This window comes from Anolis carolinensis, chromosome 3 (genome assembly GCF_035594765.1).
Source record: "Anolis carolinensis isolate JA03-04 chromosome 3, rAnoCar3.1.pri, whole genome shotgun sequence".
NCBI lineage: Eukaryota > Metazoa > Chordata > Lepidosauria > Squamata > Dactyloidae > Anolis > Anolis carolinensis.
In genome coordinates, this window is record NC_085843.1 from 193,682,722 (window position 1) to 193,699,875 (window position 17,154).

Here is a 17,154-nt window from a genome sequence, read left to right on the forward strand (position 1 = left end):
GTCTGTGGTGTCCCTAAGAGATTTGTCCATCCCTGTCCGTCCCCCCTCGCCTCAGTCCCCATTTAACATATATATTAAACCACTGAGAGATTCTAGAGTTTTGGAATTCAGTGCCATCTGTATATGGATGATGCCAAACTTTATTACACCTTTCCACAGCAAGCCACGTAAGCTGTTTTGCTTCTGAACTGGTGCCTGTCATCCGTAATCTACTGAATGAGGGTAAACACATTGAAATTCAATCCAGACAAGTTGTCCTGGTTGGTTGAAAGCCAAATAAGGGAAAAGGGATTCATCCTGTACTGGATGGGGTGGCAGTCCCTTTGAAGATGCAGGATTAAAGATTTGGTGTACCTGCTGAAATCTAAATGAAACAACCAGCTCATTGAAAAAGTATGGATGACCAAAAAGATCCCAATAGACTTCAAGAATGCCACCATCATCACCCTTTTCAAAAAGGGGAAAAGAACAGACTGTGGAAACCATTGAAGCATCTTCCTTTTAACCTCTGCTGGGAAAATCCTTGCAAGAATCCTTGCAAAGCACCTTCTACCTATTTCAGAAGATAGCCTCTTCGAATTCTAGAACAGCCTCCACTCCTCCAGAGGAACTGTGGATATGATCTTCTCTGCATGACAGCTCCAAGAAAAATGTAGGGAACAAAACCAATATCATCTGTACATGGCACTCATCGACCTTGCAAAGGCATTTGACACAGTGAATCGCAATGCTCTCTGGATCATATTCCTAAAAATTGGATGCCCTGATAAATTTGTGAACATCTTGCAGCTCCTCCATGATGACATGTTGGGAATAGTATTGGACAGCCCATCCAAGTGACCCATTTAAAATGGAATCAGGTGTCAAACAGGGATGCATTATTGTCCCATTTATTTACTTAAAACGTTTTTATTGTGCATTTTCATACATTTTTCACACACAAAAAGAAAACCCCCAACCTTATTTTCCATCTTTGTAGCCTTGAATCTGCACCTTGTTAATGGAAAGCCTCCCACCGGTGTAGAAATCATGTACCGGACAAATGGCAAGCTATTTAATCTCAGCAGGCTGAAAGCCAAAACCAAGGTCACAACAACATCTGTTATAGAACTCCAATATGCTGATGATATTTTAGTCTGTGCTCATTCAGAAGAAAACCTAGAAGCCACTTTAAACCCTTTTGCAGAAGCATATGAAAAGCTTGGCCTCTCACTGAACACTGAGAAAACCAAAGTGCACTGCCAGCAGGCACCAACAACCAATCCCTCTGCTATGCCAGAAATAAAGCTTAAGGGCACAATGTTAGAAAATGTTGACAATTTCTGCTACTTTGGCAGCTACTTCTCCGAAAAGAGCCAACACCGACACCAAAATTCAACAGTCTGAGCTCTGCAGAAGTTTTTTTCGAATGAAGCAGAGAGAGTTTGGATATCGGAACATTCATAGGGATACCAAGATGCTTGTTTATAAAGCTATTGTCCTCCCAACTTTGTTATATGCCTGCAAAATGTGGACTGTCTAATGTCACTCTCAACTTCTGGAACGATTCCACTAGTGTTGCCTCTGAAATATCCTACCAATTTCTTGAGAACATAGGTGGACAAATGTCAGCATTCTGGAAGAAGCAAAGACCAACAGCATTGAAGATATGATCCTCCACTATCAACTTCACTGCAGTGGCCACATTGTCCAAGTGCCTGATTGCCATCGCCCAAAGCAGTTACTTTACTTTCAGCTCAAGAATGAAAGGTGGAACGTTGGTAGACAGCAAAAGAGATTTAAAGATGGCCTTAAAGCTAACCTTAAAAACTGTGGATTAGACACCAAGAACTGGAAAGCCCTGGCCCTCAAGCATTCCGACTGGAGGTCAGTTGTTACCAACAGTGCTGTGGAATTCAAAAAGGCAAAAATGGAGGGTGAAATAGAGAAACATGACAAGAGGAAGGCACTTCAAGCCAACCCTTGTCAGGACCGTCTTCCATCTGGAAATCAATGTCTTCACTTTGAAAGAACATGCAGATCCAACATAGTTCTCTACAGTCATTTACAGATCCACTGCCAAGACTCTATCTATACTTGGAAGGCAATTATACTTGGCCATGAGTGATCCCCTATGATGACTTAAAGCCTGCTTGCACAACAACAATAACAACAATTTTATTTCTTGCCTGCCTCTCCTTGTGGCTCAGAGCAGATTACAATATAAATGTTGTCAATTATTGCACGTATTAGGCAAAACTATTAAAAGTGTTATAGGAGAAGACTTACCTGGTGTTGTAGATGTCACTGTGGTTGATGATGTTGGTGCCATAGTGGATGATAAATAAAACAAAACAGGGAGATTATTATTAAGTTCAGCTACATGATTATATCGCAACTCGATTACAGTAATATGTTGTATGTGAGGGGTTGCCTTTGGAGTGTCCAAAATTTTCAACTGCTTTAAGGCACTGTATGAGTTATGTCCAGATGATGTGAAGAGCTGTATTCTCCATCACAAACCAGCATGTGTTTTGAGATCTGCTGGGGAAGCTTTTCTTTCTGTCTCACCTGCTTCACCGATACATTATGTGGGAGTATGGGACCCTCAGGTATTCCAGATATGTTAGACCAATATCTTCCTTACTTGTTTTTTTTTAGAGATGATTAAAGAGTTTTCTATTCCAACAGGCCATTGATATGTGACTATTTAAGACCTGCTTACAAAGTGCCAATTACTGCACTTTCCAGACAAATATATTAAAAGTGATACAGGAGAAGTGATACGTAGTCATGTCTTTTTATCTTATTCTTCTCTCTGCTCACGGAAGAAAGTGAAAAAACTCTGAAGGAAATCTAAAATTTGTATGTTATGATAGAATTATGCCTCAATCTTATACTCTCCTACAAATGGGTTATTGTGCTGTTGCATACCTTCAAAACTTTTCCAACTTATACTGACCCCAAGGTAAAATAATCATAGGGTTTTTTTTCAGCAAGAGTTTTGCTGAGAGAGTTTTCTTTGCCATCCTATGAGGCCAAGAGATTGTGACTTGTTTAAAGTCACCCAGTAGGATTCTATGATAGAGCAAGGATTCAAACATTTTTCTCAAGAGTCATAGTCCAACACTCAAATGGCTACACCAAACTGGCTCAGGTTAGCCCCACTGAATGTAATGGAGCTTACTGGTATCCAGACCAAGAGAGAAGCAGGCAGTTTAGTTCCCAGCAAATGCACAGAATGTTAATAAGACTTACCCAGTGTTGTAGGTGTCACCGTGGTTGATGATGCTGGTGTCATAGTGGAATGATAATTTAAAAAAACAGGGAAGTTATTATTAAGTTCAGAATTATCCAATTGCATTTAATACAGAGAATGAATACTGAATAACCCTCCAGAGCCCCAGAGTGAATGGGAGACCCTCCAAATATAGCAAGTTGATTGAATTTACGATGCTACATAGTAAACAAAATAAAACACATCTGATCGCATCCAATGACCGGAATGTCTCAATGTTATACCATGTTTAGAAAGTACGGTAGCTTTCTAAAACTTCCTGACAGCATGACTCCTTCCCAGAACTGGAATTCTGGAAGTTGTAACCAGTGAAATAGCTTTTTCACTTCTGTATTCATTGCACCCATTGAATGTGATGCTTCTCGAGTAAATACCTCAAGATTGTCCCCAGCAATTAAACCTCTTCTACTTTCCTCCTTCTTTCAGGATCTCTGGAGTCTTTAACTTTAAAAATACTGTTGTGTTGCAGAAACAGAGACAGAAAGATCTTAGGCACACTACATGAGCCAGCCTCACAAAGTATTCCTGTAATGAACATGAAGAGCAGCATAGGGCTATGGTAGCAGACATTCCTTGAGAAGTCTTTTTTATTTTCTGGATGGAATATATGTTGTTTTAATTGAGTTTGACCCTGGGGACATGTGCCTTTATGTTTGCTTTTATCAAATTTTATTTGCAAAATATATAAGTAAACAATCTCTATGTTTTTTTTATAAATTCTAATAGTCCTTTTTTCCTCTACTGCAGTGGTTCCCAACCTGTGGGTTCCTGCCCACTGTTGGGCCGCGAGATCTAAAATAAAATCCACGAGACATGCAGGAAAAATCAGCTCTAGATTATTAAATATGGTTTTCTGTGCGTGAGCAAATGGTGACTACTGGATGGCATATGTTTTGTATCAGAACTGATGTGGTCTAGCCAATGCAATTTTCTGAATCAGCACGCCAAATAACCAAACCAAATCTAAAGTTGACTAAAAACTGATTCGTAACCCTTTTGGTACTAATGTTGGAGAATGGTCCCTGGTCAAAGTGGTCCCTGGTCAAAAAAAAGGTTAGGAACCACAGTTTTAGTGGGTACTGTAACCATGCATTTCATCATGTGAAATAGTCAGCATCCTGGATTTCACAAGAGATGTGAAATAGTACATCACACAAGAAAAGAGCATTTACAACAGACAACAGCAACAATACAATCATCCCATTCTGAAGTTCCCCCAAATTGTGATAAAGCATTTTTTTTGCTTACGTGCATGTGTAGGTATTGTCATTCCAGAATCTGTGGATGAAAATAGAAAGATGCTCAAAGGCTTCATATAATTTCTCAGCTATCTGCGATAGAAGCACATGGGAGGAATTCCTTGCACATAGATATGAAGCTATGTTGTGCAAATGGTTCAAAAGCAGAGTCAATGGTTTATGTTTAGAAAGTGGAATTTCCATACCCAAAGTCTGCAGGTTAAAGGATCAGACAGCAGGTAGCAGAACAGGCCTTTGCCTGATGCTCCACATAATTCTTCCCATACATAATAATGGATTAATTGTCTAAACTGGTAGAAGACAGGCCAATGATCCAAAATTACCCTTTATGGAGCTCAGTCCTGCACTAAAATAAATGGAAGCATATCTGTTAAGAAACTTCCCATGAGTCATTTCTGTTGTAACAGGCAGAAACACCATCCCAGTCAGAATTCCCCCTCATACTGGAGATCAGTCTTATGGGAGATGGATGAAAAGGCCAGAAATATGCTTCTTGAGAAATACAGACCCCTGCTGAACATAGTAAGTGTTAACTTAACTTCGGTAAGTGCAGACTGGGGGACATTCATAGTCCCTACAGAGCCTCTAAACACATTTGTAACTGATATAGGATTCTGGATATTGCTTGTACATTTTAAAGGCCTTAAATCTGACCATTCTACAAATTGTTCTGCCTGCTAGTTATTTATAAAGAAATTAGAACTTGTTTAGTGACATAATTATCTATATTGTATGTATGTATGTATGTATGTAATTATTATTATTATTATTATTATTATTATTATTATTATTATTTACTAATATCATGTATCATATGTAGCTATATACCATTTTAGGTTTCATATAAGATGGAAGAAATCAGCCACAGAAACATTACTGCTATGTGGAATCCTGATGTTTCTGGACTGCAGTTTCCACAAATCCTAGCTGACCTCATCTGTGGTGAGGGATGATGGGGTCAACATCTGGAGTGTCGTAAGTTCCCATCCCAAACATAAATGCCTTTGAGACAAGGGAGGGATTATGCATGTACATGGGAGAGTGGAAGGGAATTCCCATAAAAATTCCAGTTAGGATATTCATAATGGCAAAGAGCACAATGGCTAAGGACCGGGCTGTGGTGCAGCTGGTTAGTAGCCAAGCTGCAATAAATCACCGCTGACCGAGAGGTCATGAGTTCGAAGCCAGCCCGGGTCGGAGTAAGCTCCCGACCATTAATAGTCTAGCTTGCTGTTGACCTATGCAGCCCGAAAGACAGTTGCATCTATTGAGTAGGAAATTTATGTGCCGCTTTATGCGGGGAGGCTAATTTAACTAATTTACAACACAATAAAAGCCTTCCAGCAGTGTGCAGAAGAATGAGGAAGTACTCCATCAAGGACTCGGTGTCACAAGTGGATGGTGAAGCTCCCCCTGTGGCCGGAATTGAGCATACTCTCATGACACCAGAAGCTGGAATGTTAAATTGCCTCTGTGTCTGTCTATATATGTCATATGTCTAATGGCATTGAATGCTTGCCGTGTATTTGTGCATTGTGATCTGCCCTGAGTCCCCTTCGGGGTGAGAAGGGTGGAATATAAATACTGTAAATAAATAAACAAACAAATACCTGAGCATATAACACCAGCATGCTTGTAGTTTCCACATGTAGCAGGTCGATACTCATAAGAACAAGAAAACAAATAATCTTCTTCACCAGAGCAATCTACTTTTGTCATCAAAGGGCCACCTCTTCCTTCTCCAAAAAAGCCATTGGTCAAAGCAGCCACAGCATGGCCACAGCCAAAATACTGGCAGATAACTTCAGCGTCCTTTATGTCCCATCCTTCACTGCAAATCACAGTCCGCCAGCTTGCAAAGTAAGTAATTTCAATGCGACCAGCACACCCATTGGGACCATTCTCCAGCTGTAAAGACAGGACTTTGGGGGGGGGGGGGGGCGGGGTTAAAAGATTTTAAAAATAGCATTGCAAATATCTATATTGCCATTTAGATACTTTTAAAAAACTTTGCAAATACAGTAGAGTCTCACTTATCCAACGTAAACAGGCCGGCAGAACGTTGGATAAGCGAATATGTTGGATAATAAGGAGAGATTAAGGAAAAGCCTATTAAACATCAAATTAGGTTATGATTTTACATATTAAGCACCAAAACATCATGTTATACAACAAATTTGACAGAAAAAGTAGTTCAATACACAGTAATGGTATGTTGTAATTACTGTATTTATGAATTTAGCACCAAAATATCATGATGTATTGAAAACATTGACCACAAAAATGTGTTGGATAATCCAGAATGTTGGATAAGCGAGTGTTGGATAAGTGAGACTCTACTGTAGTTTGCAAATAATGGATGGCATTCGATTAGTCAGTTACAGTGTCTTAAGTTAGACTAGGACATTATCACACTAAAGCATGGATCCACTTTTAATCCAGTTTCTGCCTCCTGCAGAATTCTGGGGCTTGTAGTTTAGGGAGGGGCCTTTAAACTGCTCGGTCAGACAGTCCTGGTCCTCATTAAATTACAAACCCCAGAATTCTTCAGGAGGCAGAAACTGGATTTAGAGTGGATCCATGTTCTAGCGTGACAAGGGTGTTAGGGCATTGTAACTGCAATTGTCATACTAGTGTTTTTATTTTGAACGGTTAAATCATGCAGGGCGGTTCCACACAGCCCTTTAACCCGGATGCAATCGTGTTTTAAAAACATGATTGCGTCCGGGTTAAAGTCCACACAAGCCCCAGAAAGTGCGTGCTTTTCCAGGGCGGGTATCCAGTTGCCCTGTCGAGCTTTCCAGTAGGGCATAAGGACAGAAAACAAAACCCCCCACAAAAGCCCTAAAAAATTAAAATAACTTACCGACCATCATTAGGCCTTGCAGCACACTTCCTGGAATGTACCAATTACAAGTAAGGAAGCTGCGGAAGACAGGAGTGATTCCTCAGCATCCTCGGCATAGTTGGTACATTCCAGGAAGTGTGCTCCGAAGCCTAATGCCGGCCAGTAAATTATTTTATTTTTAAAGGCTTTTGGGGGAGGGGTTGGGGGAGATGATGCCCTCATGGTTTTTCAAACTGAATCAGCCTGGAAAACCCACTATCAAATTCATTCACCAGAAAGCAAGGTTTTCCTGCTTTGTAGCAAATGCAGTTGCTTTTATGTGAAGTGTCATTTGGACGCCCCATTTAAAGAAGTGGGAGCTCACATTTCTAAGGGGCTGTCTGGATGGGCCCCCAGTACCTATGAGGATGAAAAGATCTTCATATTGTCATAGCTTGAGCTTGATTTGATCTCATTGCAACAGTTAGATAAATGTGCAGATTTTTAAAATCTGAGGTCTGAAACACAACTTTGTAATGTGAACAGTTTAAGTAGTTTAAATAAGATATCAAGAAAATGCTTATACCATAGTGTTAATTCAGAACCACTGAATTAGTGAGATTCGTATAATGGTTGACTTACTATTCATCAGTCAATTTAATAGATCTATTCTGGTTGGGACAATTGGATTTAGGTCCTCTGTTGTCCATTTCCATCTTTATAGTGCACAATTATATGGAGATTATTTTGAATGCTTCTCTCTGGAACTCTAGCCACTGCAGTTTTCCAGGCTGGTTTCTAGGCAGAGCTAAAAATAAACATCTTTGACTCTTGCTATTAGTAGAATTTAGTGTGCAGTAACTACTTGATTATGATCCTGGCCAGAGTTTTGAAAAGTTATTTTGAACCAGTGCTCATGCTAGCTGGAGATATTGGGAATCCCAATAAAAAAAAAACTTTTCCCATGTTCTTCTACTTAGAAAATGAAGAGATTGTAATCTCTGCTTTGCAGGCAACTTGACTAAAACATTTAGTTTGAAGATTTCTTAGAAATGTTATTGCTCGTCTGTTCTGTACTTGATAGCATAGAGCAGCAATAGGAAACTCAATTCTGCTGACATTGGCAGACTCTAGCCCTCACCATCATTGGATACCTTGGCTCAGAAAGATAAGTACTCCAGACCAACACTGGGGCCATGGCTTTCTATGTTCTGCCACAGTATGAAATTATTAACATGAATAACGTTATATACAAACACCAGGAAGAGTTTGCAGAGCTCTCACTACTACTCATGAGTAGTACAACTTATCCAACCAATACAATTCATTACATTGAAAGAATATAATATAAAACACTTTACTTAGATCATTATAGATGTTTACTTCATGTTGAATTAAACTAAGGTCAATCTTGTAGTTAAAAGCAGTTGCCTTAAAACATGTGAAAGACTCACCATCCCCTACAGTTCCAGCTAGAAGAAAATGTAAAAAGGTGATGGTTAATATCTATAATCCATGTTTATACAAAAGAATTCTTTATTTCATCAACCTTAAAAGCTTTCAAGACACAGATTCTTCTAGAGCAGAAGTAAGCAACATCCATTTGGTGAAAGAGCTTGGCATGTCCTTTGCTACATCTGGAGGGGGATATTCACCACTCTCCATGTCTCCAAAACTAAGACCTGCAGCCAGTTTGCACGAACCATAGAGAAAATCACAATGTCATTACATTTTCTTACTTATAGTCCTAGCACAACAGAGTTGCATGGGAGGACTTAAGGGATTCATAAAGATCTGGCTGGCTGGCTGGCTGACTGGCTGTGTGACTTGTGTGAAAGTAGCCATGGCTGCAACAGAAAGTTCTTTTGCAGCCGAAAAAAATGGCAGCAGAACCCATGCCGTTACGGGTATCCGGACCAGCTGGACCAGCCGAATACCTTTTTTGAAAACAAATCAATGCACAACTCTATCCTCTCTACGAGTATTTTAGATCCTCCAATGCAACTGTATGGTAACTTCAGGGGATGTATATCATAGGCTATCCCTCTCTCTCTCTTTGCTTCCCAGAGTATATAAAGTCTAAGTAAGCTCCTACACTTTCTCGTATCTTCTTTCATATCCATCTAGAGTTGTCTTACACAATGTCCCTTTCTGTGTCTGAAGCTTTTTGTTGTATTTCAGCAGATGAGAAAGCCTTCAGCTTTTTGTACATTGGAAAATAGATAAATGTATACAAGAAGAGAGGACGAATTCATAAATAAAAATATATACTTACTTGGTTTATAGATTTCATCTGTTAAGAAAGAAACAACAATAGCAAAAGGTAAGAATATGGCAACTATAATGGACTATTATTCTATATCTTTTTGTTTTTCTGATACACTCTATTTTTTGAGAGACATATGGCCAATTGATATCAAACTATAGTTAACATGACAAAGCTTGTTCATTAGGAAGAATATACAAGCTAAAATTTTGAGGTCACTTGCTTTTGCCTGAGCCTACTGTGGGTGTAGTAAAATTCCATTCCACCTGACAGAATTCACTGAGTGTAAATTACTATTGCATTTTGAACTCACTTTGCAGCAATGGATGCAACTAAGGTTGAAAGCCAAGGAAGCGAGACAAACTGGGCCTTTTTAAAGAGCTGAAAAAGTGAGATGGCAGAGGATGAGTCAAGACAGTCATTACAAAATTAGCCAACTTTACTAAGTTGTAATTGTTCTGTGTGTCTTGAACACCTCGAGTCAATGCAACTAGCATTTTAGGAAGAGTACTGTGGGGAAATGTTTTGGAAAACCCTTGAATATTGAAGAGAGAGGTTGGAGTGTCACAATTGTTATAATAATAATAATAATAATAATAATAATAATAATAATAATAATAATAATAATAATTTTATTTATACCTCGCCACCATCTCCCCACGGGGACTCAGGGTGGCTTACAACGAGAATATGACAACAACATAGCATACAATACACACGATCCACTAAAACAATGAGATTTAAAAACAATGCAATATAAGATAAAAACAACATAATAGTTACTTTAAAAACCATTCTCCAAAAAAACCTTTAGGGTTAAATCTTCTATAAGAATTATTTTGCTGAATTTGTTCCACAGTCAGAACTAATGAGAAAGGTATGGCTTTGTTGTGTGTGGGGATACAATTTTCAATTAGTAGGTTTGGCCCCTGTCCACTCACTTGGCTACTTGGCTGCTATGCACTCACTTGGCTTATCTATCATATTTTGAGTTAATTAATTGTATGGTGCAAAACGTTTACTTTTTACACACCTAGGTGATAGGACACTTGAGTAAAACAAAGTTGTTAATTAATTGAGATGGCTATACAAACTCTGGCAATTCAGCGTAAAGCTAACCTCACTACAGGCTGATACTGGGAAAGTGCTGCAAATTGATCACTTCAAAGGATTCCCAACAACTGGCTTAGGAAAGGACATTTGTTAGGTATGTACTTCTCTCTTTGATGCTTTTGCCTTCTAATTAATAAAATCTTGTATTCTTAACCAATCGCGTGCTCATTACCTTTGAATCCAAAAGGAACCTTTGGTAAATGTAAAATTGTACTTGTGTCAAGCAATTCCCAATACATCTCAAGTCAGACGCACAACTTTGATAATTCTCCACTCAAGACTTATGCTGCAAAACAACTTCCTTGGCAACATGAAGGAAATCTTATTCCATGATAGGTGACATATATTCATTTTCCTTCCTCACAATAGTTTGATCCATTGTAATCACCGAATATGTCAGATCATGGGAGGAGTTCTCACAGGAACTCTGCTCTTCTTCCTTGGGAATTGGCAGACTTACTGTAGAAACTTTCCATAAGAATCTCAAATAAGTACCAAAATGGCATGGGAATGAACTACTGGGTCAAGGCATGGGTCAACTACCATAATGCTAAGAGCTGGCCCATGTGTAAGCAAAAACATGTCAATCAGTTATATGATCTTTTTGGCTTTTTCTGTTTTTCCTTTCTGGCCTTCCTGTAATTACATGATTCACCCTGAACAAAAAACAAACTATGTCAGTATATGCAAAGATTGCAGAATAATACAAGAATGGATACAAGCTCTTGCCAAGGTGATCCAGATGTTTGGACAAACCTAAGTTAGTAGCTGGATTACCTTTGTCCTTCTGTCAAATCACAGGAAAATTTTACTACACATCTCAAGGGAGGAGGTATGATGATTTGGTTGTGTAATGAAGAGAAAGAAGAACTAAATATATTCTCAAATTGAGTCATGCAGCTCCTGATATCCTAGTGTCCACTCCATATTGTCAGTGGTCATGTTATTTGAGAGATTATGGGAATGATTGTCCAGAACGCAGCTTTGTCAGGGCTTTGCAGAAAGTTACTCAATCACAGATAAGGTAACCTCTTTATCAATGGACAATGAATCCCCTCTGACTTTTAGGGCCCTTCCACACAGCCATATAACCCAGAACACCAAGGCAGAAAATCCCACAATATATGCTTTGAACTAGGTTATCTGAGTCCACGCTGCCACATATTCCAGTTCAAAGCAGAAAATGTGGAAATTTATTCAGCTGTGTGGAAGGGGCCTTAGTCAGACATTTAAAGGAGCTATTCAGGATCGTAAACTTGTTCATAGGTATAGTTCATAAACTTTTAAAGCTCCATTAAAGTTTATACCAAGAGTTAGAAGAGATTCACTGCCCAATGAGATAGAAGTCATGGTAAGTCGTCTCCACCTGGTCAGTGATCACCTGGCTGGCTCCATCCACAGATGAGAAGCATTTCAAGAATCTGTTCATACCTTGGCAGAGAATAGTGGCATCCTGTTGATGAGTGCAACTATGGACTCCCCATCCACGGTTCTTGCAGTCCCACAGGAAGGCTTCATCTCCCTGACACTGAACACCATCTAGAAGGATTCGGCCTGACCCCTGACCAAACCGAGGCCAAGGAACGACTTGGAGAGCATCTCCGCAGCCAAGCTGCCTACAGACAACCTGGGCGTTCTTGATGTCCCAGTTGTTGCCACAAACTGTCCCCCAGGCGCCTTCATAATAAACTTCAACACGTCCCTCGCAGTAGTTGTAAGTGCCTTCTAGCCTCAGGGACAGTCCTGCAAAAGAGCAAAGTAAATGGATCAATGTGGCATTATGTTGGGTAAAATCAAAAGTGGGTCTCAGAAGTTGCTAAGTCTTTAAAGAACAAACTTTCCTTGTAAGTTACTTCAAGCAGTTGACTAAGGTAGGTTTCACTTGATTCAATGGGATTTACTTTTATCTAGTTATCAATATATGCCCAGTATGATAGTAAAACCTACCTGGTGTTGTAGGTGCCACTGTGGTTGATGATGCTGGTGCCATAGTGGAATGATAATTAAAAGCAAAACAAAGTTAATATTGAGTTCAGGATTATCCAAACACATTTAATACAAAGATCTTCTAACTCAGAATGGATCATGAATTACTGTATATACACGAGTATAAGCCTAGTTTTTCACGGCTGAAAAAAGCTCCCCTTGGCTTATACTTGAGTGAGGGTCCTGACCGGCTTCTATTCAGGTCAGCTTATACTTGAGTATATAGGTGTTCAGAGTTGGACAGTCTTATTAAAGTATTATTATCTTAAATTACAGTTTTATATGAATATTCAAAAACATTTAACCTACTGATGCCTCGAATAATGCAATTTTATTAATATCTATTTTTATTTTTGAATTTTAGCTGCTGCATTTCCCACCCTCGTCTTATACTTGAGTCAATAAGTTTTCCGGGTTTTTGTGGTAAAATTAGGTGCCTCGGCTTATATTCGGGTTGGCTTATACTCGAGTATATATGGTACATTAAACACAAAGGTATACTTTAAAAAATGTTAAATGACATATTTCTCTGATGTCATTTTGAGAGGGGTTCCAGAGGCAAAAAGAGGTGTTTTGGCTTTGTATGTGTGTGCATGTGTGTGTATGTGTGTGTGTATATATATATATGTGTGTGTGTGTGTGTGTGTGTGTGTGTGTGTGTGTGTGAATGTGAATGTGTATGACCTATTGGAGAGTCTGGGGCTCATCACACAGTTGTCATCCACTAGTGTATAAGGTTGGGGATTTGCTCATAAATTAACACAATTTATAATATCATCCAATACATCTGTGTTCAAAGGTTATGTCCCATAAACACCCAAAGGCTAACTTCAATGCAAGATGATACGGGATTGTAGGGTTAGTTTTGCACCATTGTTTGGATAACACACAAAGGAGTATCCATGGGCAAATTGATTTAAATTGGTATTTCTTCTTACAGATTTAAATAATTGGTTTAATTATTTTGCTTTGTTTTTAATCAGTTCAAATGCAAAATATGATATTCAGTTTCATCTTTTGTCTCAAATTCCAAAGTAGAAAAATATATCTGTATTAGAAACGGAAGCAATTGGAATCTGCTCTTCAATTTGTAAATATAATTTTTAAAATACAGTAGAGTCTCACTTATCCAACATTCACTTATCCAACTTTCTGGATTATCCAACACATTTTTGTAGTCAATGTTTTCAATACATTGTGATATTTTGGTGCTAAATTCGTAAATACAGTAATTACTACATAGCATTACTGCATATTGAACTACTTTTTCTGTCAGATTTGTTGTATAACATGATGTCTTGGTGCTAAATTTGTAAAATCATAATCTAATTTGATTTTAATAGGCTTTTCCTTAATCCCTCCTTATTATCCAACATATTTGCTTATCCAACGTTCTGCCGGCCCGTTTATGTTGGATAAGTGAGACTCTACTGTAGTTCCTCAAGAGGGAGCTAAATCTCTAACTATTAGATTTGTGAATACTTCATCAAGAGATCAGTCCCAAGTTGAGGGAATTAGTAAGGTATGTGTAACTATTACTGTCTTCTAGTCCCCACACTTCAACCTGCCTTAATGGGCAGCTGCCACCCTGAGGCTGGATCTACACTGAATTATTTCCCAGGATCTGATCCCAGATTGTCTGCTTTGGACAAGAATATGTGAGTCTAAAATGCCAGATAATCTGAGATAGGCAGATATCTGGGATCAGATCCTGGGATATAGGATAATGTAGATCCAGGTCGAAAGATGGAGATGCATTCAGCTGGTGATCTGGGCCCAGGAGGATGAGGTTTCCACGCTTCTGGCTGGCAAGTGGGGCTACAAGGAAGAATTGCAACAGGGATCCTACTTCTGGTGGTTGCCGCTACTCTTGCTGGTGGAAGACAGCTGGAAACACTCTCCTCCTACTCCTTCAGCAGCAGCTCTTACTGTAATACACAATGCCAGCCATTTTGTTTTGTGATTTCAATTAATTTCCAACTTATATCAACCCTTAGGTGAACTTATCACATGGCTTTCTTGATTTTCCCAAGATCGCCCAGTGCTTTTCATTGGCTGAGTGGGGATTCGAACCTTATTTTCAAGAGAGGTAGTTCAATGCTCAAATTAACACCATGCTGGCTCTCTGTTGGCTCGTGGGGTCCCTCAAGGATTGTTTCTGTCCCCTCCACCATTTATCATATACATGAAACCACTGGGAGACATCCAAAGTTTTGAAGCTCAGTGCAATTTCTATGGCACTCAACTTCATGGAGATCCTCCTGGTCAGACATGAGGCAGATCAGGGAACAGGAATTCAGCACTTGCCCAGAATGTTAGTATGACTTACCTGGTGTTGTTGAAGATACTGGTGCCATAGAGAATGACAAATAAAAACAAAACAGGGAGTTTAAGTTCAGGATTGGCCAAGCACATTTAAAACATCTCTGGATTGCTGTGAGTTTTCCAGGCTGTACAGCCATGTTCCAGAAGCATTGCGGAACATGGCCATACTGCTCAGAAACTCATAGCAGCCCAGTGATTCCGGCCATGAAAGCCTTTGATAACACAAAGATCATCTCACTCAGTGTAAATAATAAACAATATTAAACACAAACACTCACACATTTTTTAAAAATCTTAAATATCAGTGTTTAAACTAATAACAAGGTAAGTGCTGTATGATCTTGATACTACCCCTTTCTAGTAAATTCCAAACTGAATTAATGCCTCTATCAGAGACATTCCATTAAAAACCAATTCCATAGAAGAAACCATTCCATAGAAAACCAATCTGGTCCTTTCTCAAATATGCATATTTACAACCTTGAAAACAAACCGATTTGGTCAAAAGTAATATTGATGTACTTACATCATCTAGTCTGACTCCCACAATCTATATTAAGAATGCTGAATGGTGGAAATCTGTTTTGCTCACCATGGTGGAAACGTAGGATGGCATTTCTAGTTTCCTTTTGAATTATAGGTCAATGGGGTGGGGGTGGGGGGCTGGAGAGGTCATTTTGTTGCACCATGATTGCCAGGGAAACCTACCCTGTTTCCCCTAAAATAAGACATCCCCAGAAAATAAGACCTAGTAGAGGTTTTGCTAAATTGCTAAATATAAGGCCTCCCCCGAAAGTAAGATCTAGCAAAGTTTTTGTTTGGAAGCATGCACGCCAAACAGAACAACAGAGCATGCAGGATTGGTAAATGTATGTACTGTAAAGTGTTGTACATGGAAATATTGGTAGTAACAAGAAATTCTTGATAGGATTCACAGTTTGTCTGGTTATGCTGGTTTATGATGACAACTACTGTACAGTATATAATATATGTTCATTTTTTTGTTCAACAATAAATGTGAATTCTTCTTCATGGAAAAATAAGACATCACCTGAAAATAAGACCTAGAGCATCTTTGGGAGCAAAAAATAATATAAGACACTGTCTTATTTTTGGGGAAACATGGTAGCTACTTGCTGGGAAGGTTGGGGGTCTTTTACAATGTTGGTGCTATGTTGGAACATTATACTAATTCTCTGAAGAACAAGGTTTGAATCCCCATTCAGCCAGCAGTAGTACGACAACCATGAATATGGAGCATGGCTGAATATGAGAAGATCTGGACACATGAGGATGTAGTTTCTAGCCTTTTCTCATGTCACATAAGGCTGAAAAGAGGAATTGCAAGAGCAGTCTTGCTTTGGATGGTTACAGCTTCCCTTGCTGGGGGAGGAAAGTAGAAACCTTCTCCTCCTGCTCCATGATTACAGCTCAATCTGCAATACACAATGCCAGCCATTTTGTTTTGTGCCTTCAAGTCATTTCCAACTTATGGCAACCCTCAAGTGAACTTATCATATGGTTATCTACATTTGCTCAAGGTCACCCAGTGGTTTTCATTGGCTGAGTGAGGATTCGAACCTTATTTTCAAGAGAGGTAGTTCAATGCTCAAATCACTATATCATGCTGGTGCTCTGTTGGTTTGTGGGGTCCCTCAAGGATCAGGCCTGTCCCCTCCACCATTTAGCATGTACATGAAACCACTGGGAGACATCCAAAGTTTTGAGGTTCAACGCCATTGTTATGACACCCAACTTCATTGAGGTCCTCCAAAAGACAGGTCAAAAGACAGATCAGGGAACAGAGATTCAGCATTTGCCCAGAATGTCAGTACAACTTACCTGTTGTTGTTGTTGTTGTTGTTGTTGTTGTTGTTGTTGTTGTTGTTGTTGATGATGATGATGCTGGTGCCATAGTAGAATGATAAATAAAAAAGCAGGGAGGTTATTAAGTTCCGAATCTGCCATACTCATTTTAAACAAAGATTATCTCACTCAGGGTGGATAATAACAATAAACACAAACATACATTTGGGTTTTAAAAAATCTTAAATATACATTTTAAAACTAATAGCAAGATAAATGTTGCACAATCATGACT

At 39.1% G+C, this 17,154-nt stretch overlaps 1 protein-coding gene across 1 annotated transcript in view; it reads right to left on the bottom strand.

Moving 5' to 3' along the window:
- LOC103278274 (deleted in malignant brain tumors 1 protein) overlaps nt 1-17,018 on the bottom strand; it is a 38,609-nt gene extending 21,591 nt beyond the window's left edge. The window contains exons 1-10 of the mRNA XM_008106803.3: nt 16,896-17,018; nt 15,058-15,075; nt 12,690-12,722; nt 12,174-12,485; nt 9,639-9,656; nt 8,818-8,835; nt 6,147-6,458; nt 4,526-4,555; nt 3,238-3,270; nt 2,269-2,286 (exon numbers count right to left, since the gene is read on the bottom strand). Of these exons, the coding sequence (XP_008105010.3) occupies nt 2,269-2,286; nt 3,238-3,270; nt 4,526-4,555; nt 6,147-6,458; nt 8,818-8,835; nt 9,639-9,656; nt 12,174-12,485; nt 12,690-12,722; nt 15,058-15,075; nt 16,896-16,968 (865 nt within the window). The 5' untranslated portion in view covers nt 16,969-17,018. The remainder of the gene's footprint in view (nt 1-2,268; nt 2,287-3,237; nt 3,271-4,525; nt 4,556-6,146; nt 6,459-8,817; nt 8,836-9,638; nt 9,657-12,173; nt 12,486-12,689; nt 12,723-15,057; nt 15,076-16,895) is intronic.
- Between the last annotated feature and the right edge of the window lie 136 nt (nt 17,019-17,154).